Source organism: Lontra canadensis, unplaced genomic scaffold, assembly GCF_010015895.1.
Source record: "Lontra canadensis isolate GAN:19392208 unplaced genomic scaffold, GSC_riverotter_1.0 scaffold25, whole genome shotgun sequence".
NCBI lineage: Eukaryota > Metazoa > Chordata > Mammalia > Carnivora > Mustelidae > Lontra > Lontra canadensis.
The window spans coordinates 14567989-14595792 of record NW_022631019.1 but is presented as its reverse complement, the minus strand read 5'-3'; the positions used below and the strand labels follow the sequence as shown (position 1 = coordinate 14595792).

The 27804-nt window shown below is 58.0% G+C and overlaps 2 protein-coding genes across 4 annotated transcripts in view; both read left to right on the top strand.

Moving 5' to 3' along the window:
• Positions 1 to 3091: 3091 nt before the first annotated feature.
• SH2D5 (SH2 domain containing 5) lies at positions 3092 to 14105 on the top strand. 3 transcript variants are annotated; one of them, XM_032863640.1, is made up of 10 exons: positions 3092 to 3132; positions 7055 to 7183; positions 7542 to 7622; positions 8121 to 8195; positions 9201 to 9347; positions 10618 to 10866; positions 11027 to 11201; positions 11530 to 11638; positions 12153 to 12312; positions 13169 to 14105. In XM_032863640.1, exons 2-10 carry the CDS (start codon positions 7097 to 7099, stop codon positions 13370 to 13372), a joined length of 1287 nt encoding a protein of 428 aa, XP_032719531.1. In that variant the 5' UTR covers positions 3092 to 3132; positions 7055 to 7096; the 3' UTR covers positions 13373 to 14105. The 3 variants fall into 3 exon arrangements, with proteins under 3 accessions (XP_032719531.1, XP_032719530.1, XP_032719532.1); XM_032863639.1 differs by having other exon boundaries at positions 7539 to 7622; XM_032863641.1 differs by lacking the exon at positions 3092 to 3132 and adding an exon at positions 3710 to 3770 and having other exon boundaries at positions 7539 to 7622.
• Positions 14106 to 16176: 2071 nt separating this feature from the next.
• The window catches only part of KIF17 (kinesin family member 17), a 39691-nt gene continuing 28063 nt past the window's right edge, over positions 16177 to 27804 (top strand). The window contains exons 1-3 of the mRNA XM_032863638.1: positions 16177 to 16733; positions 22375 to 22521; positions 23548 to 23649. Coding sequence (XP_032719529.1) covers positions 16503 to 16733; positions 22375 to 22521; positions 23548 to 23649 — 480 coding nt within the window. The 5' untranslated portion in view covers positions 16177 to 16502. The remainder of the gene's footprint in view (positions 16734 to 22374; positions 22522 to 23547; positions 23650 to 27804) is intronic.

Below are 27804 nucleotides of genomic sequence, written 5' to 3'. Positions count from 1 at the left end.
AACTAGGTTGGCTTGACGCGGAGGTGGCTGACACTCGCCGGCGTCTGTCTCCTTTGATGCAAACATCAGCTTTTACATCTAACGCACCTTTAGTAAGCCTGTGTGCACAGTAGAAGCTTGGAGAGTCTGTGCTTCTACTGGAATTAGATCAACTGAATTTGGTAACCTGGGGGAATCGCTCAGATAAGCACTTACATCACTTTGATATATAAATAAAAATGAAGGAATGAACTTCAAATGTATAAATGTATTTAATGGTTTTGAAACATTGTATCCCTGGGTAGGGATGAAGATCAATGAAAAGGGGATCCTGAGTGGTCGGGAGCCAATGTAACATATATTTTGTACATTATCTTTCCAGATCTGTGATGTTTTGTTTAAAATCTCAGGATCTCTGGGACCTAGCGCAGTGCCTGCCATTGAGATCTTGACCTGTCCCCTTATCCTGAGAAGCGTTTAGAAAGCAGAATTCTCTTTCTGATTTGCCTGTTTCACCATCTGATTTTAATTCCTTGGTCTTTTTTCATTTTGTCCTGAAGCAAATTCCAGTCCCTCGTTTATTTATTTATTTTTAAAATATTTTATTTATTTGTCAGGGAGAGAGAGGGAGCACAGGCAGGGAGCGCTGCATTCAGAGGGAGAAGCAGGCTCTCTGCTGAGCAAGGAGCCTGATGCAGGACTCTATCCCAGGACCCTGGGATCATGACCTGACCTGAAGGCAGGCACTTAACCAACAAAGCCACCTAGGCATTCCTCATCCCTGTTTTTAAAAGTGTATGATCAGAGTTAATTGCATGCATCAGAAACTTGTTAGAGCTGGAGTTAATACAGCTGTGACTTGTATTGTTTTCTCTGAATAGTCAAAGTGGGACTGCAAATTTAGTAACTGGCAAGTCCTTTATTTAAAATTCACAAACTAGGGGCGCCTGGGTGGTTCAGTGGGTTAAAGCCTCTGCTTTCGGCTTAGGTCGTGGTCCCAGGGTTCCGGGATGGAGCCCTGCATCAGGCTCTCTGCTCGGCAGGGAGCCTGCTTCCCCCTCTCTCTGCCTGCCTCTCTGCCTACTTATGATCTCTCTCACTCTGTCAAATAAATAAATTTTTAAAAAATTCACAGTCCAAGCACCATACTCCGCAGTCTGCCTGAGACTCTCCCTCTACCCCTCCACCACCCCCAGCTCTCTCAAATAAATAATCTTTATTTTAAAAAAAATTTAAAGAATTTATTTATTTATTTGAGAGAATACAGAGGGGGCGTAGAGGCAGAGGGAGAGGGAGAAGCAGGCTCCCTGCTGATCAGTGAGCCCGCCGTAAGGCTCAGTCCCAGGACCCTGGGATCATGACCTGAGCTGAAGGCAGAGTCTTAACCGACTGAGCCACCCATGTGCCCCTCAAATAAATAATCTTTTCAAAACAAAACAAAATTCACACGCTTTTTTCTTTTTTAAAAAAAGCTAGTAAGAATTAACCCTTTATCTTTTGTGTACCCTGCATTCCATAAATTGAGATTTTCAAAAAAGCAGGAGCAAGTTGTAAACCATCTAGTTCTTTCTCATCACGGTACTCAAGGCCAAGGCCCTCACACAGCTTCATGAAGGGCTTCCTAGAGCACTTGATATGTGGAATTCATTAAACACCTGCCATTCGGTCATATGTAAAAGAGACTCAAGGACAGAAGCAAAGTTTAACACCAACTAGTATTATCGAGTGTCTCACTTACTGTGTGTCAGGCACTGTGCCAAGCCCTTTGCCCACATAACTCATTGGATCCTGACGTTGCTATGAGTCACGTGTGAGTAACACTTACGGACGAGGCACTCAGGATTAAAGGGATTAAGGTGTTTGCCCAAGGTCCCACATCTCGTAAGACAAGGTGCCCAAATTCGGGACCAAGCCTCTCTAGCCGTTACAGCCCAGTGCTGCCTCTGGAAGGGCCTGCAGATGCTCTGGCGGACACCGACAGGCGTGGCTGAAACCAGCCTCCTCCTGGAACCCGCCTGAGGTCCTCAGCTCCAGACCTTGTCTCTCTGCCTTGCCCACCTCTATCAGCGTGCCCTTCCCATTGGACTTGAGCTCTGGCTTTTTCTCCGAGGAGTGGCACGTGCACAATGTCCCGCGTTTCCTCCGCAGAACTCACGCTTCCCATGAACCAAAGGCTGGGCTATATCGGGTATGCAATGTAATTTTTGGCACCTAAAAGGTCCCTGGCCTGATGGGGACAAGAGTGCTTTCCAGTTCAAAGCTGAAGCTGACACTCGGGCTGGGTGTGCCCACCAGGTTTCCCCCATCTAAGTGGATTTCCGTGCGACCCAAAGGTTAGGGTCACGGCCCCAGTGCGGGGGGCCAACGTTCACGCCGAGCTGGGCGGACTCGGATCGTCCTAGGAAACTGGCCGGGCGGGGAGAGGATGAGGAAGAGGCGGCGGATACCCACTGCCATCCGAGGCTGAGGGGAGGAAAGGTGAGTCTGGTCCGGGTGCCCCGGACGCCGGAGGCCGGGTCCTGCGCGCAGTCACTCGATCGAGACGACAACCACTGAACCAACCAGGCTCTGTCCTGCGCCCTGGGGATGGAGGCCCCTCCTGATCAGTGCCGCTTGCACGCTAGTAAGAGGAATGGCGTGACCAGCGAGAGTCGCGAGGGCTCTGCAGGGGGTGGAGGAGTCACTGGTGGTCCAGGAAGGCTTCCCGGAGGAGGAGCTGCGGGAGCCGCGGTTTGGAGGAGGAGGAGCTTCCCAGGGAGCAGGAGGAGAAGGTCTCCTCAAAGAGGGAACCGCCAGCCAGGCCCTGGGCACTCGGACTCCTCAGCCCGAGAAGAGGGAACGGCGCAGGGCGGGAAGGACCCCTCAGGCCCTTTAAGGCGGAGCGCCGGGGCGCGAGCAGGCGGGGGCGGTGCCAGGGCCCCTCGCGGCCGCTGATTGGGCGGCGCGCCTAACCGGAGCGGCTCCGCGGGCGCCGATTGGCCGGCCAGGGCTGGGCGCCGCCGCCAGGTGATACGGGCTGCTGGTTCCCGCGGCCACGTGGGGGGCGCGCGGGCGGGGGGCGCCGGGGGCCGGCGGCGGAGGCGGAGGCGCGCAGGGCGCGCCGGGGCTGCTGCGCGGAGCTGAAGCGGCGGGACTCGAGACGCGGCGGCCGCGGTGAGTGAGCGCGGGGCAGCGGGGTCGGGGCTGGCGGATCGCCGGGAGCGGGGCTCGGTACCCCCGGCGAGGAGGTGGGAGGAGGTCTCGGATGGGGAGGAGCATCTCGGCCGCTTCCCTCCATCACCGCCACCGCCACGGTCTCCGTCCAACACCTCCGCGGTCACCTCCCCTGTCCCTCCGCCAGCGTCCTGCCTCGCTCGCCCCTCGGGCGGTCCGGGGAGTTTCTCTGCCCCGGGCTGGGGACTGTCAGCCCAAAGCCCTGGCCGCACTCCACAGGCGCGACGATAATAGCAGGACAAATGACCCACGCGGGGGAGCGCCCCATTTAATCCTGAAAACAGCACTTTCCGCTCCAAGTAGTGTGCTCGGAGAGGCCATCCTCGACCACCCTGTATCAATAGCACCCCCCCCATCATATATCCTCCTCACCCTACTGTATTTTTCTCCAAATCACTTAAGCCCCGCGGAAATGTTGATTTCCAGTATCGTTCCCCCAGCCCTGCTCGGGCGCTCCCCAACGGCTGGGACTCGGTTTCGTTCACCGGGCACGTAGTTGGCACTTGGAATATTGTCAGTAGGAGCAGATAAATGTACAACCCCAGGAGGCAGGTGCTATTACTATCCCCACTTTACGGGTGAGGAGATAAATGGAGGCTGAGAGGACTTGCGGACCTCACAATCCACGATGTTGATCTTGAGCTCCGGCTGCTTGGGTGGCCTAGGGCAGAAGGAGTGTGTCAGGAGGCGGGTGGGTGGGTGCGGGGAGGCTCTTCTGTGAGGCATATCCAAAGGTGGTGGAGGTGAGGCAGCTGCCAGAGAGGCTCTGGCAGCCCCAGACCATCTGGGCAGGAGGCAGTCAGACTGAGAAAGCAGCTGTTTTGCTGATAAGATCAGCCCCCAGCCCCTGAGGTGCTGGGGGCAGCTGGATAGACTGGGACTCGCCAGGCTCCCATGACAGACGCCCAGCTTACTTGGGAGAGGAGTCTAAGCAGAAGGACACTGCCATGGCCTAGGGGAAAAGCTCCCAGAGACCCATGTTTGCTTCCCAGCTCTCCCTTATGCTGTGTGACCTTGGGCAAGTGGCTTCACCCCTCTGAGCTCCCCTTTGCTAAGCCCAGAGTCCAGGCTGAATGGTCTCCCAGGATACTATAAAGCGGCCCCCAACCCCATGACTCATCTCAGCCATGGTGCAGTGCAGTAGAGGGCTTCTGTCCTTGACCCTGGAGGTAAGTCAACCCGTCCAGTACCCTGTCTCTAAGCAGGACCACCTGGAAATTCTCAGAGGAACAAAAGAAGAGCCCTGGGCTCATTCCAAAGGTGTCCTCCTAGAATGGTGTTGGCCCAGCCAGGTTCCTATGTAAAACCTTGGAAAAACAAGTGTGCTCCAAAGAGATAAGTGTGTGTTTGTGCTCAGAATGAGTAAGCAGGTCTGTTTCTGGGATTAGGGTGAGCCTGGTACCCTCCCTCGTTTGGGTACCCTCAAATTCAGGCCTGGGGGTGACATGCACTGGGAGGGAGAGAGGAAGAGAGAAACTTCCAGTTTCCTGGGGAAAGGATCAGGTGAAGGTAGGGGGTGCTCCCCACCCCCACTATCTGGACCGTGGAGTGTCCCCAGGAAAGCTGCCTTTCTGTATCTGGAAGGAGGAGGCAGTTCACAGCCCTAGACACAGCTGTCTCGGCATGTGTGAGTGTGAACGTGAGTGTGCCTGAGGGCCCATGTGGCTCTTTGCTGTCTTACACCCTTAGTGTCTGAGGGGCTGTGTCAGCACAGGCAGGATGGGAAATGTGCTCATCTCTCCCTCCCCCATCCCTCCTTTTTCTATTATTTTGTCTTTGCTTCTCTGTTCCCACGTCTGCTGACTGCCTTTCAAACTCTCCTCTCTCCCTCTCTCCCTTATGCCCCACTTGTGGTTTGGTTTTTGCCTCCACCTGTGGGTCCAGGGCACCCCAGCCCACACGGTGATAATGAAGACAAAAGGGGAGTTCGCTGGAAGCGCCGTCTCCATGCTTGGAACAGCGGCCACACAGCCTTTGTGCCTGTTACACATCTAACTTGGTTGTATTTAAACATCAAATGGACCAAAAAACTAAAGATAAATTTAAAAAACCATAAAATGGACAATAGGTTATGGACGTGATGTGAAAAAATGATCAGGATCAAACAGTGGAGGGTGCGAGGCTGGAAAAGCAGGAAGGGAAAGGGTACAGGGAGGAGGAACCAGGACAGTGTCCATGGGACCGTGCAGCCTTTATTTCGGGCTCTTCTGGCGCAGCTGCTCATGGAAAGTGAAGTAAGGGGTTGCTCCCAGAATGTCGTGGGTGGCTGCTGCTGCCCCCACCCGGGCTGAGCCTGGGGCTCAAGGTCTGGGCAGACAGAGAGAGGTTCCTGGGCTCTTGGCACTGAGAGCATCTGTAGGAAGGTGGGTTGAGCACACCTGGGACACACCCATTTCCTGCCCAGCGCCCTAATACCTGCTCTTTCCTGGAGGAATCCTGGCTCCCAGGCAGGCCTCTCCCTCTGCCTCACTCTCCTTGACTGGGAGGTCTTCCTTCCTGTCTTTCCATGCCAGGAGGGCCCTGAAAGTGGTCAGACCTCACTGTCCTCCCAAGCTCCCTCCTGAACAGCAGGCTTTGGGGTCCCCCCACCCTCCGTGTACCTGTTAAGTGTTCCTCCAGGCCCAGCTGGGATCATGCTGGGTGCCTGCTCCTCCATTCAGTTCTAGAGTCCTGACATGATCCCAGGTTTGGGGGATGCAGACATGGAGGCTCAGAGAGGTAGGGCTGTTTGCCCAAAGTCACACAGCATTTGGACCCAGATTTCTCTGATCCTAAGTGCAGTGATTGGAAGTAGTCTGGTGAGTAGCCAGGCAGGATGGGAGATGGAGGTGGGGTCTGAGTTGGCCCCAGGAAGGACTGAGGGAACTGAGTCATGCGGGACCCAGACAGAGGCCATCAGCCATTCTTTCTCAAGATGCCTTGATTCCGTGTTCACTGTGCACCAGCTGCGCTCATGAGCTCTAAATGGGGAGTGAGCGCTCTCCCTGTCCTTGAGGGTGGTCTAGTAAGGGAGGTTTCCTTCTCTCCTCCACTAGTGGATTTGGGAAAGGGGCCCCACGAAAGACCAAAACCTGGGCTGGGTTGGGGGGCAGGGCTCCTTCAGTCAGGCTGGCCGAATGAGGCAGGGCCTGTGTAGCACGTCGCTAGCCTCAGGAGCACAGGCCACCAAGCTCATGGGCCATTCTCATAGGTCACAGAGCTCCTGGCCTAGAGCCTTCTATGGCTCCCCACTGCCCACAGGGCACAGCTTCAGTTGCCTTGGGGAGTAACATTAAAGGCGAATCCCAGTCTGGCTCTGGCCCACTCTTCTGGTAAGGTCTAGCCAAGGGGTCAGCTGCTTTCTTCCCTGTGCCTCTGCACAGTGGCTGCTGTCACATTCCTCCTCTCGGGTGCTACTTTCCCAGGCGTTCCCCCTTCCCTGGCACTTTATACAGGCTGGTTCCATGGCCTGCACCCCTACTTCCACCCAGGGGGCAGGCCGAGGCCAGAGCACAGAGGTGGCCTGCCCCACGCCTACCTTAAGCTCCTCCCCCAGAGCTCTCACCTACTCGAGGCCTTCCTTGCTGCAGCAACCCCCGGCCTGCATTTCCCTGCCTCCTCTCTTCTCTATCACCATCTAGGATGTTCCATATCTTACTGATGGATCCGTTCAGTGTCTATCTTCCACGCAAGCCTGTTGGCTCCCCGGGGGCAGGAGGGAGTCTGTCATTTTATTCTGGGCCGTGTATTCCCTGTGCTCCCAGTGCCCTGGACATTGTCTGGCACACGGCAAGGGCCCAGGAAGGATTTGCAGGGTCGGGGAGCTCCCCGGCCTCTGAGCCGGAGTTCCTGGGAGTCATCCTTTCTCCCCTGCCCTTTGCAGCCTTTTCTCCCGTGGAGCTGGAAGCTGGGGACCCTGGGGGCCATGCAGAGGGCCGGGGCAGGGGGCCGGAGGGCCTCTGATTGCGGCCCTGCCCCTCACCGGCCCAGGTGCATCACCAAGTTTGCCCAGGTGGGTGTGGCTGCCCCCACAGGGTGCGCTTTCATGGGCCAGAGCTGAGTGCAGGTCCTGGGGCGTGGGGAGGAGTTATGCCTGTCTTGCCCAGTGGACCCGGACTCTAGAATGCATGTGGGCACAGATGAGGAGATGGGGCCTCAGAGGGGCAGAGAGGCATGACCAAGGCCACCTGCTGGGAAGGCAGCAGGGCCTGCTAGACTCCAAGTCCAGTGCTCTGTCCCTGTTCCCAGCTTACCCGGCAGAGCAGAGTGTGTTTGGTGGAGGGGCGGGGGGAAGAGTCTGGAGGATGGGATCAGGGGCCATGGTCCTGACTACTTGGCCTCCTTCCCGCCCTCACCACGCCCCCAAGCAGTACGTGGGCTCCTTCCCCGTGGACGACCTGGACACCCAGGAGAGTGTGTGGCTTGTACAACAACAGCTGTGGGCACTGAAGGTAGGGAGCCAGGACGGGCATGTGCCTGTCCCTGTCCCTAGCAGGGATCACAGCCTGGGAGGGTCGGGCTGGAATGGCCCCTGCGGCCATCTCACCCAACCCCCCAATCATAGAGATGGGGCGGGGGAGGCCCAGGGAGGGGCAAGACCAAAGTCATTCTGAGAAGTGGGCCCAGAGACGACCACACCCAGGCTCCTGAAGCCGTGTCCCTTAAACCCTGGGACCGCTTCCCTTGAGCAATTGTGACCTGCCTCCCGTGGGTGGAGGCCATAGTGGAGATGGGGGGGATGGTCATAACATGGCCCACTAAGACCCTGGCTGGGGGGCGATCTGCCAGGCCCCATCCGCACCTCCGCAGCTCCTGGGGAGTCCACTCTCCAGGGCCCAGTCCCTTGGCACCGGGGGAGGAGTTGACTGCGCAGCCTGGTGGGCCTGGTCCTGTGGCAGGGCAGGGCCTGGAAGGTAACGCCCGGCCCCGACCAACTCTCTCCCACCTAGGATTGTCCCCGACGCCGGGCTGTCATCCTGAAATTCAGCCTTCAGGGCCTCAAGATCTACAGCGGGGAGGGCGAGGTAGGAGCCTGTGTGGGTGCCAGGACTGGACGGGACCGGCGTCCTCCTCCCTCAGAAAGCCCCCAGCCCGCACCACCCCTCCAGCGTCCCTGCCTCCCCAGACTGCTCTGGGCCTTTGAACGTCCCTGGCAAAGGTTTCTCACCCCCGGCCCCGCCCTCCAAAAGCTCCAGGTGCTACCTCCTGGCCTGAGTGTCAAGATTGTCACCTCTCTGCAGGCTGAGGGCCTCTGGGTGGGTCTGCCCAAGGTTGGCCTGGGGCCAGACTCAGGCTGGAGGCCCATTGGGAGTGCCTGCCTGATCGCGGGTCCTTCTCGTCCTGGGGCAAGCCAGTGTGTGTTGAACACTAACCTTGTGTCGGACTGTGTACCCCACAACCCCGGGGCCGGTCTCCTAAGACGGGTGTGAACCGTGTCCCAGAGCTGTGCGTCATGGAGGCTTTGCGGTCAGGTCCTAGGCACTTGCACGAGATCTCACTGGCCCCCACCCGCAACCCCATCAGAGAGGGCACCGTCCCCACTTAGTAAGTGTCACGCGGGCTCAGAGGACTGTGCTTACCTGATCAAGTCACCTAGAGAGTGGCGGTTTCCGACTCCAGACACCAGACGTGCACCCCAGGGCCCAGGCCACTGCCTCTTTTCATGCCTCCGCAGGCAATGAGCGCTTTGCCACTTGGATTCATAGCATGGGGAGTGTGGTTGGGGGCGGGTGGGGGGGGCAATCCCAGCCAGCAGGTTGGCAGTGGGGAGCACAGGACCGAGCTGGGAGGCCACATGAAGGCTGAGTGTTCCCATCTGAAGCAGGGTTTGGGCAGGCCTGGGAGAAGGGAAGAGTTCTTCCCCCAGGAGCTGGGGGGTCGGGGGTGGGTTAAGCTGGGCTCTGAGGCCAGAGACCAGGTCCTGGAGGCCAGCCAGCAGGCGTGTGGGACCCACAGGGCGGGCACCCCCTGGGCCAGCAGCTAGAGGCCACATGCGGCTGACGGAGCCGGTCCCGCCCGCTCCTCCCCAGGTGCTCCTGATGGCTCACGCCCTGCGGCGCATCCTCTACTCCACCTGGTGCCCTGCTGACTGCCAGTTCGCCTTCATGGCCCGAAACCCCCAGAGCCCGGCCAACAAGCTCTTCTGCCACCTCTTCGTGGGCAACCAGCCTGGAGAGGTACCTGGGGCCTGGGGCAGGGGAGCCACCACCAAGGCTGGGTTTGGGGATGTGCCGTGCGTCAGCATGGGCTCCAGACACCTAGGCCTCGGGGGGCTCAGCTAAGCTGGCCGGAGGCCCCTCCAGGCAGCCACTCCTTCCCGCACTGTCTCCTTCTGTGTCTCTGCCCACTGAGGACCCCCACAAAAGCAGGTTAGTGGCCTCAGCATTCCCCGGGGCCTGAACATGGGGATCAGGCCATGTGCTTAGAAATTGGATGGTCACTCTGCCAGGCCTTTGCTCATGCTGTCTCTTAGCCTGGAATTCCCTTCCCCTTCTGGTAAATTCCAGCTTGCCCTTCAAGGCCAGCCTATGTGTCTCTGAAGCCTACCTTGAGTCCTCCGGACCACTCTTCCTTCTGAGGTCTCAGAACATGAACCACACTGTCATTGGTCTATTCCTAATCACAGACAATGGAATTCTTTGACAGTAGAGACTGGGGCCAGGTCTTGAACTGCTCTGGTGCGTGGCCATGTGGGGCTAGTGGGTGAATGGGTAGATCCCAGTAGCCAAAGCCAGCACGGCCACCATGAACAGCAGAGGCTTGGCAGATAACTGTGTGGCCAGCAGGGACTGGGCTTGGTGCCAGCTAGCAACATTTGCCATCAGCCCTGTATCTCAAGCTCTTGTGTGGGCTCCTGGAAGGACAGGGGGCTGAGACACTGCCCTTGACCTTCCGGAGCTCATAGCTCCAATATTTTGGGGCTGGGTAATGTATGTGGGGGGTAGAACGTACTGGCCCCAGAGCGGTAGGCTTATGCTGGTGGCTCTCTGTGCTCTACTTCACTGAAGGAGCACAGGAAAGTGGGGATGGGGAGTCCCCCGTCTGTCTGCCCAGATTCACACAGCAGCCCCTAAGTGGCAGAGCTGGCACTGGAGCCCAGGCTGTGGGATTGGAGGGCCTGGGCTCGTAGCCGATCCTCTAAAAGGAAATGGACATGGAGTGGGGTAGTCAAGCTAGGGGCGGGTGTGCATTTAGCCTGTGTATTCCCAGCTCCAAGCGTGACGTCTGGAACAAAGCGGGGCTCAGGATCTGTTCAATGAACAAAGGAAGCTGCTGGGGGGACTGCGTGGTGGTGAAGTTTTGAGGGATGAGTGGGAGTTTTCCCAGGAAGGATGGGGCAGAGGATCCCAAGCCGAGGGCTGCACGCGCTAATAGCGAGTGGGTTGCTGTCTAAGGAGTCCCCCAGGGACCCCGTCCCACCTGAGCCAGCCTCTTCCTCCTCCCCAGGTCCAGATCCTGCACCTGCTGCTCTGCCGCTCCTTCCAGCTCGCTTACCTCCTGCAGCACCCTGAGCAGCGCGCACAGCCTGAGCCCTGCCTGGGGTCTGCAGGGGACGTAGCCCCGAAGCAGCTGTCTAGCCCTGGGGTCCCCCCTGGCCTAGTACGGGAACCCTTCAGCCGTGGTCAGCTCTCACAGAACGTGCATGCACTGGTCTCCTTCCGGCGGCTGCCAGCAGAGGGGCCCGTGGGCAGTGGGGTACGCAGCACCCCAGCCGCGGGGTGGGCAGTGGATGAGGGAATTGGGCGAGGGCTTGGGGGTCATGGGAGGGAATGCAGCACAGCAGCGGCAAGGGCTCTGCCTGACTGGGCAGGGGCCTGAGTCGGCCTGCCCCTGTGGGCCCCTCTCGGTGCCTTAGAAGGAGCTGCTGGAGTCTGAAGGCCGAGGCGGGGGCCGCCAGGCCCGCCTGGGGAATCCTTACTGCTCGCCCACGCTGGTGCGCAAGAAGGCCATTCGAAGCAAGGTGATCCGCTCTGGGGCCTACCGCGGCTGCACCTACGAGACCCAGCTGCAGCTGTCCGCTCGGGAGGCCTGTGAGTCCCCAGGGCTCGCCTGCCTCGTGGGTGTGGGGGCACAGGCCCGCGTGCATCCTTGTGAATCAGAGGGCTCGGCCTGTGTGTGCATCTGCCTGTGTGCACGTGAGTGTGCAGCCAGGTGTGCACACCTGGGGGCTTGCACAGGTGATTGGACAGCTGTGGGTGTGCTCCAGCTGGTGAGCGGGTGGGTGCGTGTGGGCTGTGCCCATGGGCGGACCTTTCTCTGTGCGGGGGAGACTTGGTGAGGAGATGAGCATGGCAGGGATGGGGTCGGTAGCTGTGGGGCGGCCTCTCCCTCTCTCTGACCGCTGGGTGGTCTCCACAGTTCCTGCCGCATGGGAGGCGTGGCCCCGGGGGCCTGGTGGCCCCTCATGTCTGGTGGAGAGCGAGGGGAGCCTGACGGAGAACATCTGGGCCTTTGCTGGCATCTCCAGGTATCGGGGGGGGGGGGGGGGGGGGGGGGGGGGGGGCCCGGGCCCCCGGGGGGGGGGGGGGGGGGGGGGGGGCTGGCCTGGCTGGTGCACACACAGCCCCTTGGGGTGGGCAGAGGAATGGATTCTGGGCTTCCCCGGGGTCCTGAGGTGTGCCACCTTCTTGGACAGAGGCAGAGCCGTCCTGGTCTTGGTGGGCCTGGGGCCAGGGGCTTCCCCCACTGGAACTGTTTTCTCAAATGTGAAATGGGGATAATCGCAGGCCTGTGGAGAGTATCAAATGGGGTCACTCAGGGAAAGCTCTCAGCACCTCGCCTGTCACAGAGCAGCTGCTTCCTAACTGCCACCTCTTCAAAACTCTCCAGGGTGGGTCTTGCAGTGGTCAGCAGTCAAAGGCCCCTTAATGCCTCTTAGGAAGGAAGCTTCCCTTGGCAGAGGGGTCAGGTGATGCCATCAACCCCGGGGAGTGACCTGAGGCTGAAGTCCTGCCCTCAGCCTCTCCCTGCTGCCCTTCCAGGCCCAGCGCCCTTGCCCTGCTGCGGAGAGACGTGCTTGGAGCCTTCCTGCTGTGGCCCGAGCCTGGCACCAGTGGCCAGTGGTGCCTGTCGGTGCGGACACAGTGTGGTGTGGTCCCCCACCAGGTCTTCCGGAACCACTTGGGCCGCTACTGCGTGGAGGTGAGCAAGCAAGCAGCCTGCTCGGCCCTTGCCACTGGGCCCTGCCCGGGGCCCCGCCCCCCGCAAGACCCACCCCTACAAGTCCCGCCCTTTATAACCTGAGCTTGGGGGGGGGGGGGCCCACGTGCCTCATCATGGTACCCCATTGGTTCTCTCTGGCCACACCCCTTATTTAATTAACTCTCCATCTAGTTTGTTATTGGTCCAGCTGGCCCCACCCTCGGGCCTCCAGAGGGGCCTTTTTTGTTTTTTTAAAGATTTTATTTAATTATTTGATAGAGACAGAGCAAGCATAAGCAAGGGGATCAGCAGAGGGAGAGGAAGAAGGAGGCTCCCCACTGAGCAGGGAGCGGACCCTGGGCTTGATCCCAGGACCCTGAGATCAAAGATCTGAGCCCGAGGCAGACCCTTAACCGTGGGAGCCACCCAGGTGCCCTCAGAGTCTTGGGCCCTGGTCATGCTTCCCATTTCTATAGGAATCCTGGCTCTTAAAAGTGGCTTTCCCACGCCATAGCCCGTCTTTTAGCGGGGCTGGAAACTGACTCAGAGAGGGCAGACACTGGCCTAACCTCACCCAGCCTCTGGGCTTTCAGGTCTGGAGTCTTGGCCTGACCACAGGTTTCCAGGGGCTGGATGTGCGCACTTGTTACAAGATGAATGGCTCAGTCCCGTCCAGGCTGGCGAGACAGAGAGGAGACAGTGTCTGGCTCTGCCATACGCAAGATGGTGACCTCTCTGAGGTCGAATTTCCTCCCTTCTGAAGTGGGGCAGGATCCCTTGTGAGGGGATGGGGGGTGCCCAGAGCGGAGCTGTGGGGGAAGGGAAGCCAGAGCGTCAGCCCTTTTTGCCCCCCTAGCACCTGCCGGCCGAGTTTGCCAGCCTGGAGGCCCTGCTGGAGCACCACGCTGGGACGGAGCGCAGCCTCTTCTGCTCCCTTGACATGGGCCGCCTGAACCCCAGCTACGAAGAGCAGGACTGCGGGTCCGAGGGCAGACCCCCCCGGACACTGCGGCCCCTTGGCCATGCCAAGTCCGAGGCAGAGCTTCAGGGCCTGGGCTAGGAGGTGAGCCCCCGGCCCTACTTCACCCTGGCTCCTGGGCCTCACCAGGCCGCCCTGCCCCTCTGCTGCCCTGCTGGTCACCAGTTCCACCCGCCGACTCTGTCCCTCGGACCAATATTCCATCATGTCACCGCCTGTGCTAGTGGGGAGCCCTGACACTGGGGATCGCTGGTGGCTTCTCACGAGACATGTGGTCCGCGGAGATTGTAGGTGGGGCAGGCGGAGCTCCAGGCTTTCCAGTCACCTGCTGTGTGACTTCGGATGCTTGTCTCTGGGCTTCACTTTACTCCTGGGAGGGGAACTTGCTGAGGGGGCAGGAAGGTTTGTTCATGAGGGATGTGGTCCTCTCCCAAAGAGGCCAGCCCTTGGGGCCCTGACCGGGAGTCTCCCGACAGTACCCGACTGAGGCGGCCGGGCACATGAGGGCGAGGTGACTGGGGAGGCTGGAGTGAGTCCTCAGTGTGGGCAGAGACCTGGGAGTGAGCCACCCTCACCAGGAGAGAAACGGAGAGCGCTCGGAGGAGCTGACAGGCCTGGCGGCTGGGCCCAGCTGCACCCGCCGGCAGAGCACAGCCTGTGTCTCACAGCATCGGACAGCGAGGGAGTCTTCCACTGGATTCTGTGAATTCCATTCTTAGGAATGAAGCTTAGGAGGGCATGGAAAGGCAGGATGGACAAAGAGCCGCGCCCCCCACATGCCCGCACACACGCGGACACCTGTCTCTAGAAGGGATGTGAGCCAACAGCACAAAGAAACTCTGTGCTTAGAAAGGCTGGTTTGTCTCCAGTCAAATCCACAGGGCTCTGATTCCTGCCTCCACACCCCCAGGACCACTGGGACACACACCCCTACACACACACACACACACACACACACACACACACAGGCTCATTTCCTTTGTGCATTTGACCAGGAGGGGCCCGCAGTGAGCCACAGGTGTGCAGGGTGACCAGGGTCCTATTCAGCTCATCCTGTGGGCCGGTCTGGGTTTGGGGGTTGCCTGGGAAGCCACCTGATTCTGGCCCACTCCCCACAACGGGGCGCTGGCCGTGGTTGTCAGGGGCCGCCTCACCAGGCCTGCCGCACTGGGGTTGGACTCAGAGCAGAACCATCCAAAGGTGGAACTGATATGGGTCCTGCCAGAGGGGCCTGGGCCTCGCGGGGTGGGTGGGGTAACAGGGAAATGACTCGGGCCTAAGGTAGTGGCCCTGAAGTGAGTGACAGGTACCCAGCGCCTTTACAAGTAAGCTCGAAAGATGGACACAAGTACCGAATTACTTAGGGAACAGGTTCACTTTGGAGGAACTTCTATTCCTGAGGCAGAGGCCGAGTCACGAATCTGGGGGCTGCCCTCTCCCACATCTGGGAGTGGGATGTGACTGTTCTATGCCTTGAAAATGATTTCTGACTCCTGGGAGGAAGAGGGTGGCCCTGATGGAAGAGAAAGAAGGGAGGCTCCTCTGGAGGTCAGGCCTTGGCTTCCCAGCTCACAACCTCCTGCCTAGGGAATGGGCTGGGCTGGGGACCATGTCACTCATCACAAGGGATAGCAGGGGTAGGAGGTTCCTCATTGGAACCACAGCACTGGGTTTACACTGAATGGGAGGGGGAACTGGGACTCAATTTATAGCCATCTCCACCAGAACCCATGGTCCCTTGTGGGAGGCCTGGTCTCACATTTCCCTGGCAAAGAGAGGGGTTGGCCGACACGGGGTGTCCTGGGGTGCTGGAATTACAGCACCGGAGACATGTGTTTAAGACCTGGCGACTGGCCTGGCCTGAGGCCAAAGCCTACCTCTGTGAGAGATGGGTATCGTTGAGCATATCCTCCATGTGGACAAGGTATCAAGAATGTTCTCAAAGCACTTTAACATTCCTTCACTCATCACGTGGTATGCAGAGGGCAAGGGTTTTGACCCACGTGTGCAGATGCTTCAATGTCTTAACCATAGATCAGTTTTCTTTTTGTTCCAACTGGCACCATCTGGGTAACCCGTTCTCCTGTGTGCACTTGAAACAAATAAAATGCATTTTTTTCCGATTGTCTAGCACAGACTTTTCCTTTGAAAGTCAAGGTCTTTGTCCAGTTTGCCTATCTTGATTTGCCAACCATAACTTTAGCTGGTGCTGGGTGGTGAACCAGAGGGATCCTGTGTCCAGGGGCTCAGGATGTCCTGAAGGAATAGCATAGGTAGATTAATTCAAATCCTGTCTCTTCTGTTAAAAATCCTCAGTGGGTACTTCCTGCAGGGAAATGAGAGTTGCCATTCTGGCTGGAGGGACTTGGGCTGAGCCGGGGGATTTTGGCCTGGCAACCTCTCTGGCCAAAAGACTTCGGTTCTCAAAAATGGTTTTGTTTTGTTTTTTAACCTTTGTCTTAGAAAAAATGAGGGCAGCATAAGAAGATTTGCTCTGTCGGAGGCAGCCCTCCCCCGAATCAGTAGAGGGGTGTGGATAAAAGGCAGCAAGGTCTCCGTCGCCTTTCTCAGTAGGCCTCTCACTACCGCTTGAAGGCCTGCCTCCTGCATCTCTCCCGGTCCTAGCTGAGCAACCTCGGGCAGATTGCTTAACCTCTCTGAACTGGGCAGTGGGGATTAGAGGAGAGAGCTGACGCTCCAGCGAAGCGAGCCGCCCCGGCCAGCCAACAGCTAGACTCCTGCGCGACTCTCCCAGGGGCTGGGTGCGGAGAACTCGCAGACCCTCCACCCCCACCCCCGGGAGCCGTCGGCTGTGACGCCACAGGCGTTGCCGGGCAACCGCGAACGCCGCGGCGGCGCGCGTGCCCGCGGGCGGCTGGGGCGGCTCCGGGGTTCCGGTCGTGCGGCGGCGCCTGCAGCGCGGATCCCCCACTGCCTCCTCCCCGGGCCGGGCCTCAGGGACGGGCTAGCCCGGGCGCGGGAGGAGGCGGCGGTCCCGGCTCCGGTCCTGCGACCCCACCGCCGCGCCCCTTCTCTTCTCGGGGCGCTCCGCGGGGAGTCCCGGCCCCCGGCGGCGGGCGCGGCCCCGCCCCCGCCGCGCGGCCCCGCCCCCCGCGCCCGGCGCTGGCCCCGCCCCCTAACCCCAGCGGTCCTGAGTCCTGGCCGCACCGCCCACGTCGGGCCGCGCCGGGGGGACCCCCGCCGAGGCGCCATGGCCTCGGAGTCGGTGAAGGTGGTGGTGCGCTGCCGCCCCATGAACCAGCGGGAGCGGGAGCTGAACTGCCAGCCGGTGGTGACGGTGGACTCCGCGCGCGGCCAGTGCTTCATCCAGAACCCGGGCGCCGCCGACGAGCCGCCCAAGCAGTTCACCTTCGACGGCGCTTACTACATGGACCACTTCACCGAGCAGATCTACAACGAGATCGCCTACCCGCTGGTGGAGGTGAGGGCGCCCGGGGGGCCGCCGCCCAGGGGGCCTGCAGGGACAGCGCTGTCCCCGAGCTGGGCTGGGACGCCCCTCTGGAGGAAGTAGGTGGACACCAACAGGTTGGGCTGAAGTCTTTTGTCTAGGTAGGAGACCGCTGGAACCCACCTACAACGTCCAGGTTCCGGTGTCCACTGTCTGCAAGGCCAGAGCTGGCCCTCGCCCCCACCCCTCCCAGCCCCCTGCCCACAAGAGCTCCAGCCTCCAAGACTGCCTGCCCTCCACCATCAGCTGAGGACCTGAGGACTTCTCCAAATGCTCAAGCCTCTTCCCCCAGCCTCCTCCTTTTCTTCCCCGGCTGTAGCCTCTGCTTTCTCCCCTCAGCATCCAGAATCATCTCTCATCCTCCCTCCGACAAAGATCTCTGCTTCCCTCCTTTCGGCCTTTGTCTGGGAGGAACGGAAACCGTTTCCCTTTGGTCTAACCCATCATCATCTTCTTCTCAGCAGTTGAGGAACAAAGAGGCAACACCAGTTTGTCACCCTTCATAGGGCTTTTGCTTTCCGGAGCACTCACACTAGGTCGCTTGCACATTTCACAGATAGGGTGACTGAGGCCCAGAAAAGGGAAACTTGCCCAAGCTTCCAGCAGAGGAGTGGCTGGAGCTACGCCTCATGTCTTCTGGCCACAGGCTCTTCCCAAGGCATCTCCCCAGCCATTCAGCGAGTCATTAGTTAAGTGAGATGTCACAGGTTGTCCCAGGGAAAAAGGACAACTTTGGGAAATGGTGCTTACACCGTCCTTCGCTTGAAGCTTCCCACGGCATATTCAGGTACCCGAGGTTCTGGAGAATCCCGCAGTGAAGAAACTGATTTGACTTCCTAAACCCCGTGTTTCCAAAATGCGTGGTAGAACCTTTGTTGTTTTCGCTGGCAGGCCAATTAAATCCTCCAGAGCATCTCCTTCGACTGCCCCATTTCTCTACCAGGCTCAAAGCCCTCCCTTGAGAGCATTGAAGGGTTCTGAAGCCCAGAACTCCCCAGTGGTCAGGGCCCTATGGAAATGATGCCCGGGAGATGAGGGCAGCTCTCCCTAGGTTGTGGTCCCAGACACTGGGGATGGCTAGGCTGTCCTTCTGCACTGGGAGGCTGTCACACTCCTAGGCTGGAAGAGACCTGAGGGGTTGTGTCTGGTGCGACCCCTCTCCCCACTGGGTCCTTGAATGTCCACCCAGTGGCAGAAGTTCACTCTTCCCAAAGCAGCCCCTTTCCCCTTAGCTTCTTGGCGCCTAGAAGACTGTTCTGCATGGTGAGTCAGAATTAGTGTCCCTGAAGCTTTTAGCCACCTGTCCTGGCTCTGTCCCTGAGGCCCTACAGACCTCCTCTGCTCCCTTTTCCAGGGTCGGCCCCTTAGAGATTTAGATTCCAAGACTGAGTCCCTTGGCCTTGCTCGTGGGTCCCTGCCTCATCCTGGAAGTACTCCCCTGAGCACTTCCTCAGGAAACCCCAGCCCCAGGTAGGAGACACTAAGGACGGTGTTTCTATCACATCTCCCCTCTGGCTTTCCCTCTTCTCCTGAGTTCCCCCACTTCTTGGGATTCTCTGCCAGACACCTGCCTCTGGACATCCCCCAGAGCCTTGAATTCAACATGACAGAAGCTCATTTTCATTCATTCACCCATTCAGCTAAAAAGTAGCAGCTCTATACCAGGCTGGTCCTCGGCTTGGGGAGCACAGCCCTGAAAGGCGTGGCCTCTGCCCTCGGTGAGCTCATGGTCATGGGGAGGAGCAGCTAAGCTAATACACCAATTCCAGACCCCTGCCCACAATCCAAGGTGACGAAGGGGAGAGGAAGCCTGGGGCATGTTGACAGCTGGAGAACCTGGGCTTGGAGGGTATAGGAAGGGAGGGGAAGGCTGGGAGGGCTTCCTGAAAGTGGTGAGGTTTAAGTTGAGACCTGAAGAAAGAGAGGGGTAAGCCAGGTAGGAAGGTGGAGGCAGGGGCCTTCCAGGTGAAGGCCTGCATTTGACTCTGGGGACAAGTATAGAGCTGGAGTCCTCATTCTTGGTGGGGAAACTGAGGTCTGGAGTATCACAGAATGAATTAGGGGTGGTTTTGATACCCAGCACAGTGTCTGGTCCCGTGCTCCATCCTGCTGCCTCCCATTAAATGAGCAGCACACCGAGCACAGCTCAGGTGACTCTGAGCCAGGAGCAGCTGTGCCATTAGGGCCAGGGGGCTGTGGGTCTGCCCGGCGGGGCTCTGAGCCCACTTCAGGCTCTCCTGGGGCTTCTGCCATCTCCATGGGGCCTCCCATCCAGGCCCTTGACTTTGGGTCCCTATTGCACAAAGCCCCCAGCACTTCTGACTGCCCCTTCCTGCCCTTTTCTTTCCTGCTTCTCCAGGCCTCAAATCTAGTCCCTATTCCTGATCTTCTCTGTCCCTGGATGATCTCTTTGGCTTTCCTGGGTGCTGCCCACCCTAAACCCCCCACTTCCGCCTCCTCACCCCATTCTCACCTGAGCTCCTCACTTCCGCGCCTGGCCTGCTACCTGGTCGACTCGACGGTCTCTTTCCCAGCCAGTGACTTTGCCATCTGCCCCTTCTCCCGGCTTCACACCCATGGCCTTGGAGTTGCGCCTGATGAGCCATCCCCAGCCCACCCACAGGCCAGGTACCATGACTTCTACCACGCCCAGACATCAGTGCAGTAGAAGCAATGGGATTCGGTCCCCAGATGGGACATTCAGTGGTGTGCTTGGGAAGGGGCGGAAGGGGGACATGAGGCAATTTAGGACAGATGCTCTTAAAAAAATTTTTTTTAAGGTTTATTTATTTCAGAGAGAGAGGAAGAGAGAGAGAGAAAACCCAAGTGGGGAGAGGGGCAAAGGGAGAGGGAGAGAAGCAGGCTCAATCCCCAGACCCTAAGATCACGACCTGAGCTGAAATTAGGAGTCACACATTTGACCAACCGAGCCACCCAAGCGCCCCTGGACAGATGCTTTTAATTTCAGTTGCAGTGGTTACATGTTTAATGTAAGGGAAGGAAAGTACTCAGCACATCCAGCCTGTAATGCAGTTTCATGGGAATTACTGCCAAGGGTGACAGCAAGTTAAAAAGAATCCATTAGCCATTGATTTCCTGCAAGTCTGCTGGTTGGTAAGAGAGCAGGGAGATGTGTGGACCCTGGGGTGGAGGAATGAGGGGTCACAGTCAGGACCTGTTCCTCGGGCAAGCTTGTCTGCTTGCCCTCGCAGCTCTGGAGGTATCACTTGATGGGTGAAAACTTTTTGAAATCCTATGTTTTGCCTTAAAAATGCACGTAAAATTGTTTTCTACCTCACTGCGGAATGATATCCTGTTCTGTAGAACTTTCTGCAGCGGTGGAAATGTTCTGTCTCGAGCTGCCACCGGCCATCGACGTCAGGTGAGCACCTGAACAGAGGCTAGTGCTACTGAAGGACTGAATTTTAATTTTGTTTAAAGTCAAGTTAAATTTAAATAACTACGGGGTACCTGGGTGGCTCAGTGGGTTAAAGCTTCTGCCTTCGGCTCAGGTCGTGATCCCAGGGTCCTGGGATCGAGCCCCACATCGGGCTCTCTGCTGGATGGGGAGCCTGCTTCCTCCTCTCTCTCTGCCTGCTTCTCTGCCTACTTGTGATCTCTGTCAAATAAATAAATAAAATCTTTAAAAAAAAAAATTTAAATAACTACATGTGGCTAGTGGCCGCCCCATTGAAGAGCCCAGCTCTGGAGCAAGGATCTCCAGTATAAATGTAACGTGAGCCACATGCTTAATTTAAATGTTCTAGTAAGCACATTTTATTTTGTTAAGATATTTGTTATTTTATATATATGATTTGAGAGGTGTGACTTTTTAATTTTTAATTTAATTAAAAATTTTTTAAATTTTAAGTTTTTTATTTTTTAAAGATTTTGTTTATTTACTTGAGAGAGAGAGTGAGAGCACAAGCAGAGGGAGAGGGAGAAGTAGGCTTCCTGCTTAGCAGGGAGCTCGATGCGAGGCTCGATCCCAGGACCCCTTATGATCTGAGCCTAAACCGAGAGTCCCACACTCAACCAACTGAGCATTTTATTTTATTTTAAGATTTTTTTTTATTTTTTATTTGACAGACAGTGATCACAAGTAGGCAGAGAGGCAGGCGGAGTTGGGGGCGGGGAAGCAGGATCCCTGCCAAGCAGAGAGCCCGATGCCGTTTGGGGCTCTATCCCAAGACCCTGGGATCATGACTGAGCTGAAGGCAAAGACTTTAACCCACTGAGCCACCCAGGTGCCCCCCAACAGAGCATTTTAAAAAGGGAAAGGAAACAAAATGAAATTAGCTTTAATAATAAATTCTATTTAACCCAGTATACCCAAAATTTTATTTCAAGAAAACATGCTGATAAATGTTGTCATCATATAGTGACAGTGGGATATTTCCCATTCTTTCTTCATGCAGTCTTTGAACTCAGCCATGTTTTACACTGTAGCATGTTTCCATGCAGATGCTCGAGTGTCAACAGTTAAAATGAAATGAAACAAAAAATAAAGTGATGCTTAATGGGAAAACATTTCCTACTGCTTCAGTTAAATGTAAATGAACTAAATCAAATCAAAGAAATTCAGTTTCTCAGTCCCACTGGGCCCATTTCTAGCATGGCTGCTGGCTACCCTACCCACCAGTGAAGCCATCTCTGTTTTCGAGTAGAACACCTTCTCCGGGTTTGGGTGACTCTGATACTCTGGACCCAGCACCATCTGATCCCGGGGCTGCAGGTGTCCCCGGCTCTGAGGTTTCCAGCAGGTGACTGCTCTGCCCCGCCCCCCACCCCAGCAGGGGGCTGTCCTATCATGCAGCCCCCCTCCCTCTGATGAGGTGCAGGAACCCACACAGCGTTCAGGGCTTCCTTGGACAAAACAGAGGTGCTTGTCCTGTTCTGCCCGTAAAAATGAGGCCTAGGCCTCCAAGAAGCCGTGAATCGTGACTTGGGGTCTCCTCCAGCAGCAGTCCCTGGGGATCCCGGGCCCCTCGGTGGTCCACAGGATGGGTCTTGGCAGTGTCGCTGGGCGAAGATGCCAGGTGGGCCCTCGGGGCCTGGGAGCAGCTGTCCTGTGCTGACACAGGCTCCCCCCTCCCCTGTGTGGAGTTCTAGAATCGATGAGCTCATGAGCTCTGCGAGGGCAGGGACTGGGGTTGCGCCTTGTTCATCACCATGTCCCCAGCTAGAGAGTGGTGCCTGTGCCTAGGGAATGAATAAATGTGTCTGTGAATGAAGACTGACTTCAGTGCTGCTCTGATTTCCTTCCTGTCTTCTCTCCCCTCCTCCCACTCCACCTGCCCTCCGCCTCTGCCCGCTCTGCGCTCCCATCAGCCTGGAAAGCCATCCTCTTCCTGAACCCTGAGCCACCTTGCAGCTCCCCCTCTTCTGTCTGCCCCCCCCTTGCCCGCTCCCCGGACACTGCCACTTGCCTGGTATGAGGGTCACTTGCGTGTGTCAGGCTCCCCACCAGGAGGTGAGCTCCTTGGGGGCAGAGCGGGGCTCACTCGTCTCTGCACTGCCTGCTGGCGAGGTGCCATCGTGACACCCGGGGAGGGGCCCCGAGTCCCACTGGGCCTGGCCAGCTGAGCACCGGGCTTGTGGTCCCCCTACGCAGGGTGTCACCGAGGGCTACAATGGCACCATCTTCGCCTACGGTCAGACGGGCAGCGGGAAGTCCTTCACAATGCAGGGCCTGCCGGACCCGCCTTGCCAGAGAGGCGTCATCCCCAGGGCCTTCGAGCACGTTTTCGAGAGTGTCCAGGTAGGGCCCTCGTGGCGGGAAGGGGCAGGGCTGGCGCTCAGGGCTGGGGGCTCCCCACACATTCCGGCGAGGGGTTCTGGAGCACCAGTGCCCCGCAGCAAGGACTCTGAGCACATCGGAGACTGCCGTGACCTCTGCCGTGAGCAGAGGCAGGCTTCGGTTTCTGAAAGGGGGATGGGAGAAGAACTTCACGTTGAGAAAATTCTGCCTCCCAGTTCCATGTTTTTCATCCTGCCATTTTTGGACTTTAACGTTTTACTTGCTGTCCCACGTGGACCCGATGACCCAGAGCGCCGGCCCGAGAAGGGGTTGTGACAATTAATGAAGCAGTTGCTATTGACCAAGCCTAGTGGGAAGCCCTTAGCGTCATGATCCCACCAACCCCCCCCCCACCTTGCCCAGGAGATCTCCATTGTCCCCATTTTTGACACAGGGAGGCCCAGATTTAACCCCCCTTCTATGCAGGGCAAGACTGGGGATCCCAGTGTCAGGGCTGCAGGTGAGGACTGCCATGGGGGCCAGTCCTGGCCATGAGCAGAGATCCTTGCTTCGGAGAGATGGTGGAGTGGGGCCTGCGACCCTGGTCAGCCGCAGAGCCTACCGTACCTGCTCCCAGGACTCATTTTGTGCCCTCCCTCCACCCCCGGGAACCTTAGCAATAAGAAAGGATCAAACCAAAGCCAGTGCTTGGTCCTTACCTTGGCCTCAGTTTCTCTACCTGAATAAGGGGAGGCCTCTCCCATTTCCTTTCCTATGAGGCAGTGGAGAGCATGCGACAGTAGTAGTATGAGAATTAAGCAAGTCAGAGGAGCCCAGGGGGCCACGGGGCTGGAGTGGAGCGGCGGGCAGCTGGCCAGGCAGGCAGACAGGGCCAGGAGGGCTTGGGGACTCCCCTCCTGTTGACGTCGCGCCTCTCTGGCCGAGATGTCCTTTTATTAGGTCCTGGCTGGAGAGGGTGTAGGGGGCTGGGTCAGTGTTGGCAGTAGGCACTCAGGTGTCTTGGCTGTCCCTGTCCACACCTGGCAGTGTGCAGAGAATACCAAGTTCCTGGTCCGGGCCTCCTACCTGGAGATCTACAACGAAGATGTCCGTGACCTGCTGGGGACGGACACCAAGCAGAAGCTGGAGGTGGGTGTGAACATGGCCCAGGGCAGGGAGGGGCCGAGGGAGGGGAGAGGCTGGCATCAGTGCTCCTTCAGAAGCACGGGGAAGGTATCCTGGGGCCACGGGCGCTGGTTCAGATGAGAGTGGGGACTTTTGAACTTGAATTTTGGAGGATTCTCAGGGTCCCTGGTACAGGGGAGGCACTCACAGGTCTACCCCTGACCACACAGTAGAGGACTGGACCTTACCTGGGGTCAGGCCACCTATATTTGGTGAAGTAGATGGAGTTTTGTGATAGATTTCATTTGAAAAATAGATTCCACTTCTAAAAAAGTTACTTAAAAATCTCAAAGGGCCCCAAAAGCTAGAAGGAAGGTGATAACAATTATCATTTATTGAGTTCTCTTTGCTGCTGCTCTAGGCACACGACCCTGTCACTAGTCACAGTGATCCCATTGGGTAGCTGCTATCCCCAGTCTCCCCGTGTGGGAAGGGACACTTTGACAGATTAACTCACTTGCCTATGGGTGTGGCCAAAACTGGACTTGAACCTAGGTCTGTCTGACTTCAAGGTCGTGACTCCAAACATCCCATTTCATGGTTATTTGTGGCCTCAGATTCTGGGACTTTGTTCCCCTTTGCAAGGTGTCTGGTATGGGGCACCCCAGGACCGGTGACATGACCCTTACAAAATGAGCACCAAAGAGGGCGGCAAGCATGAGCCCTTCGCAGAGCCCAGCGCACAGAAGGCCTTCAACATGTGGCTCTGAGGGGGTCACACACGATAGGCAGAATTTGGCTGACCCTTTGGGGAGCCCAGCGAGGTCAAGTGACTTGCTAGGGCCCGACAGCCAGTTGGTGGCAAGGCTGGACCCAGGTCTTGGCCTGAGTGGGAGGCCTGGATTATGCCTCCTCTCTGGGACTCTTTAAATGCTGGGGTGGCCGGGTTGGGTCCTAGGGGGAGAGGCCAGTGCAGGGGGCAGGGGTGGAGGGGAGGCTGAGTCAGTCCTGTGGCCAGAATGCAGGGGGGTACCCCTGACTCCCACGCTTCTTATCTGACCAAGCAACCAGGGGACTTCCTAAGAGGCCCACCTCCTGCAGAGTCGGAATGCCCGAGCTGGGGGCGCATCACCCCTAGGAGGTTATGGATGAAAGGGTTTGAGAAAGAGAAGGTGACTTGCCTGAGGCTAGGAAGCCTGAGTCAGGGTTGGACATTTTCTTTTTAAAAAATTAATTAATTAACTAATTAATTAATTAATGAGAATGAGAGAGAGCGAGTGAGTAGGGAGGGGCAGAGAGGGAGGGGGAGGAGAGGGAAAGAGTCCCAGGCAGACTCTGCGCTGAGCACGGAGCCCAGCTCGGGGCTTGATCTCAGGACCCTGAGATCCTGGGATTGTGACCTGAGCTGAAACCAAGAGTCGGATGCTTAACTGTCAACGGACTGAGCCACCCTGGCAACCCCAGGGTTGGACATTTTCTGTGACGAGCTGCTTAAGTCTCCCCAGGGCCCATGCCTTGACAGAACCAGGTGACGGGGCTGCTGCTGATGCCTCCCTGTCCTCCTGACCCCCGGTGACCCCCAGACTGGACAGGGTGTTGGAAGCACCTGGTTCCCTCGATCCATACCCACGTGGAGAGGGCAGGGCCATGTCCCCACTCTGCTTGAGCCTCCTACTTGTCCCCTGGGCACCCCCGCTGGGATGTCTGCGAGTTCCTCTCTGACCTGCGACCACGCTTTGATCCAAGTGAACAGATCAGACCCCAGGCAGCAACTGTCTTGAAAAATGTGTTTGTTTTGGCCATACTGGGGAAAAATCCCTAAGAATTTGAGCTGGGAAGACCCTTAGAGAGCTTCTAGTCGGCCGTTTCCTAGTACAGATGGAGAAACTGAGTCCCAGGGAAGGGAAGGGACGTGGCCAAGGCCACACAGCTAATTGCTAGTAATGGTGTTGGTAGCAGACCCTATGGGATCTGAGTGGTCAGGGGCTTCCCTGCCAGAATGCTTTGGGGTCAGCAACATAGAGAACGCCCCGGGACACTAAGAAGCCAGTAATGGGGTTCCAGCCAAAGAAAGCATATCCAGCCGGTGACCTGTTCGTGCAGCGAAGCCTGGGAAGACCTCCGGTGCTAGGTGCTCGGCCGCGTGCTACAGCAGGTCCACACGGGTGTGACCTCCCTCCCTCCCAGGCCCCATCCTGACAGGCGGCCTTGCCCCCCAGCCTCAGCTCCCGACAAACGCAGCAGCAGCGCTCTGCCCTTTCTGGGCTGGGACCTCGGGCGGCCCACCTGTAGTCTTTCTACTGTTTTCTCTATCGAGGAGTTGGAGCAGCTGAGTCACAGCTCATCCCCGAGGCAGGGAGATGGGGGGGGGCGAGGAAGGCACAGGACGTTGCTCCCACGTGTCAGTCCCGAAAGGCCAGCTTGGGGGATCAGGGCCCCCTGCCAACCTGCACTGGGGCAGCAGGGGGCCCACTTCCCCTGCTTCCACACCCAGGACCCTAGAAGGGCCTCAGTGATGCAGGCCCTGAGGGCTGGCAGCTGTGCCCCTGCCCCATCCGGGCTCCAGGCCTCAGGTTTGGTGAGTCAGCCTGCTGGGGTGGGGGGCTGGGGGTGCCAGTGACAGAGGACTCCCTGCCGGGGCACCGGGTGTGGGGATTTGACCCACTGTCTCCTGGAGAAGGTGCAGGTGGGTGCTCCTGGGAACCTCAGGACAGCCTTAGGAGGGGGTGCTGCTCTGACCCTTTATGCCAGAGGAGGAAACGGAGGCTCAATGCGCCTGGGCGAGGCCAGCGTCTGCGCACACAGTCAGGAAGGGGGAGGCTGGGTTTGACTCCAGGTGGCCGGCCCCGCAGCACGGGCTCGGAACCCGAGCTTCCCACAGGGTCTGATGGTTTTGGTAATTAGAGGTGAGTAGATGGGCCCGGACACCACTACCAACCAGCCTCAGGAAACCAGGCCACCCTGGGCGGTAGAGGTAAAGCCCTCGGGGGCCTCTCACTGTGCTGGGGGGCAGTGTCAGGAGCCCCTTTTTCCTGGGGCACCTGCCCCTCGCCAGCTGCATCCCAGCTGTTGCCATGGTGCCCAGGCTCTGGGCTGGGTCGGAGGGAGTATTTACTCGGGCACTCAGGGCCTCCCTGGGGCAGCAGGGCTGGGACCGAGTGGGGCAGGATTGTGGGGGATCATAAGGTTGGGGAGCAAGCCTTCCAGGGCCTAAAAGTAGGGCAGTGGCGTTGCTGTGGGAGGGCTTGCCTCCCCGCCCACATTCCCTGCTCCTGAGGGGTGCCCCCCTATCCCCCATGCCCTCGGCTGGTGGCGTCCCTCCGCATACCCACAAGACTGGCTTTTAGCTCTATCCTCTTCTCAGTCCTCCTAGTGGTCTCGCAGAAGCAGGATTTATCATCATCAGACAGAAGAGGGAACCGGGGCCGAGAGAGGCAAATTGACTTCTCCGGCCAGCAAGTGGCAAGGCCAGGCCTCTGACCTAGGAGACCAGGAGCCTGCTGCTCCCCGAGACTGAGGCCCGGAGCAACTGCTCACCCCCAGGGCCCACTGTGTGCAGGCGGCTTCCAGGTCCTGGGGCTGGGTGGGCAGGCGGGCAGGTGATGGGAGCCAGAGGGCACTGCCAGCGCTTTTCAGGCCAACTTCAACCACCTTCTGTTGGCGGGGTCTCCTGCTTCCCTCCGTCCTTGGTGCTCTGTCCTCACCCCTACGTCCTAGGTCAAGGTCAGCCCTTTGTCATTTCAGACTTCAGTTACTGCAGGATGCTCCGGCTTCTCCATCCCTGGCCTGTGGAACCTTCCATAGCGGGGGATCCCATTTGATTCTCTGTTACTAATAGCTCTGTGACCTTCAGCAAATCCCTTCCTAGTCTGTGCCTCTGATGGTCCAGTCCTTCAGTCTGGGTCTGGGTGTTTCTCCACACTTGAGCAGATAGGGCAAGCCTGGGCGCCCACCCCCTGACCCCACGCAGCGAGGGCCCAGCCCCACGTGGGACCCCAGAGCCGCCGGGAGCAAAGCACCTGAGCCTCTGTGGCTCAGACCAGCAGGGACATGACTTGTCCTCATTCATTCTGCTCTTGCCGGGGTGGTTTTATTTCCTCACACTTGAAAAATATTGCATTTCACAGCTCTGTGTCAGCAACAAAACAACTTGGCTGCCTGGAGAGGAAGCAGGGAGCA

Bases quoted from the DNA above. Each gene is read 5' to 3' on its own strand.
- SH2D5 (XM_032863639.1), top strand. From the start codon at position 7,097: ATGCAGAGGGCCGGGGCAGGGGGCCGGAGGGCCTCTGATTGCGGCCCT. The intron at 10,867-11,026 runs GTACGCAGCACC...TCGGTGCCTTAG, and splicing joins AGGGGCCCGTGGGCAGTGGG to AAGGAGCTGCTGGAGTCTGA. The intron at 11,202-11,529 runs GTGAGTCCCCAG...TGGTCTCCACAG, and splicing joins GCTGTCCGCTCGGGAGGCCT to TTCCTGCCGCATGGGAGGCG.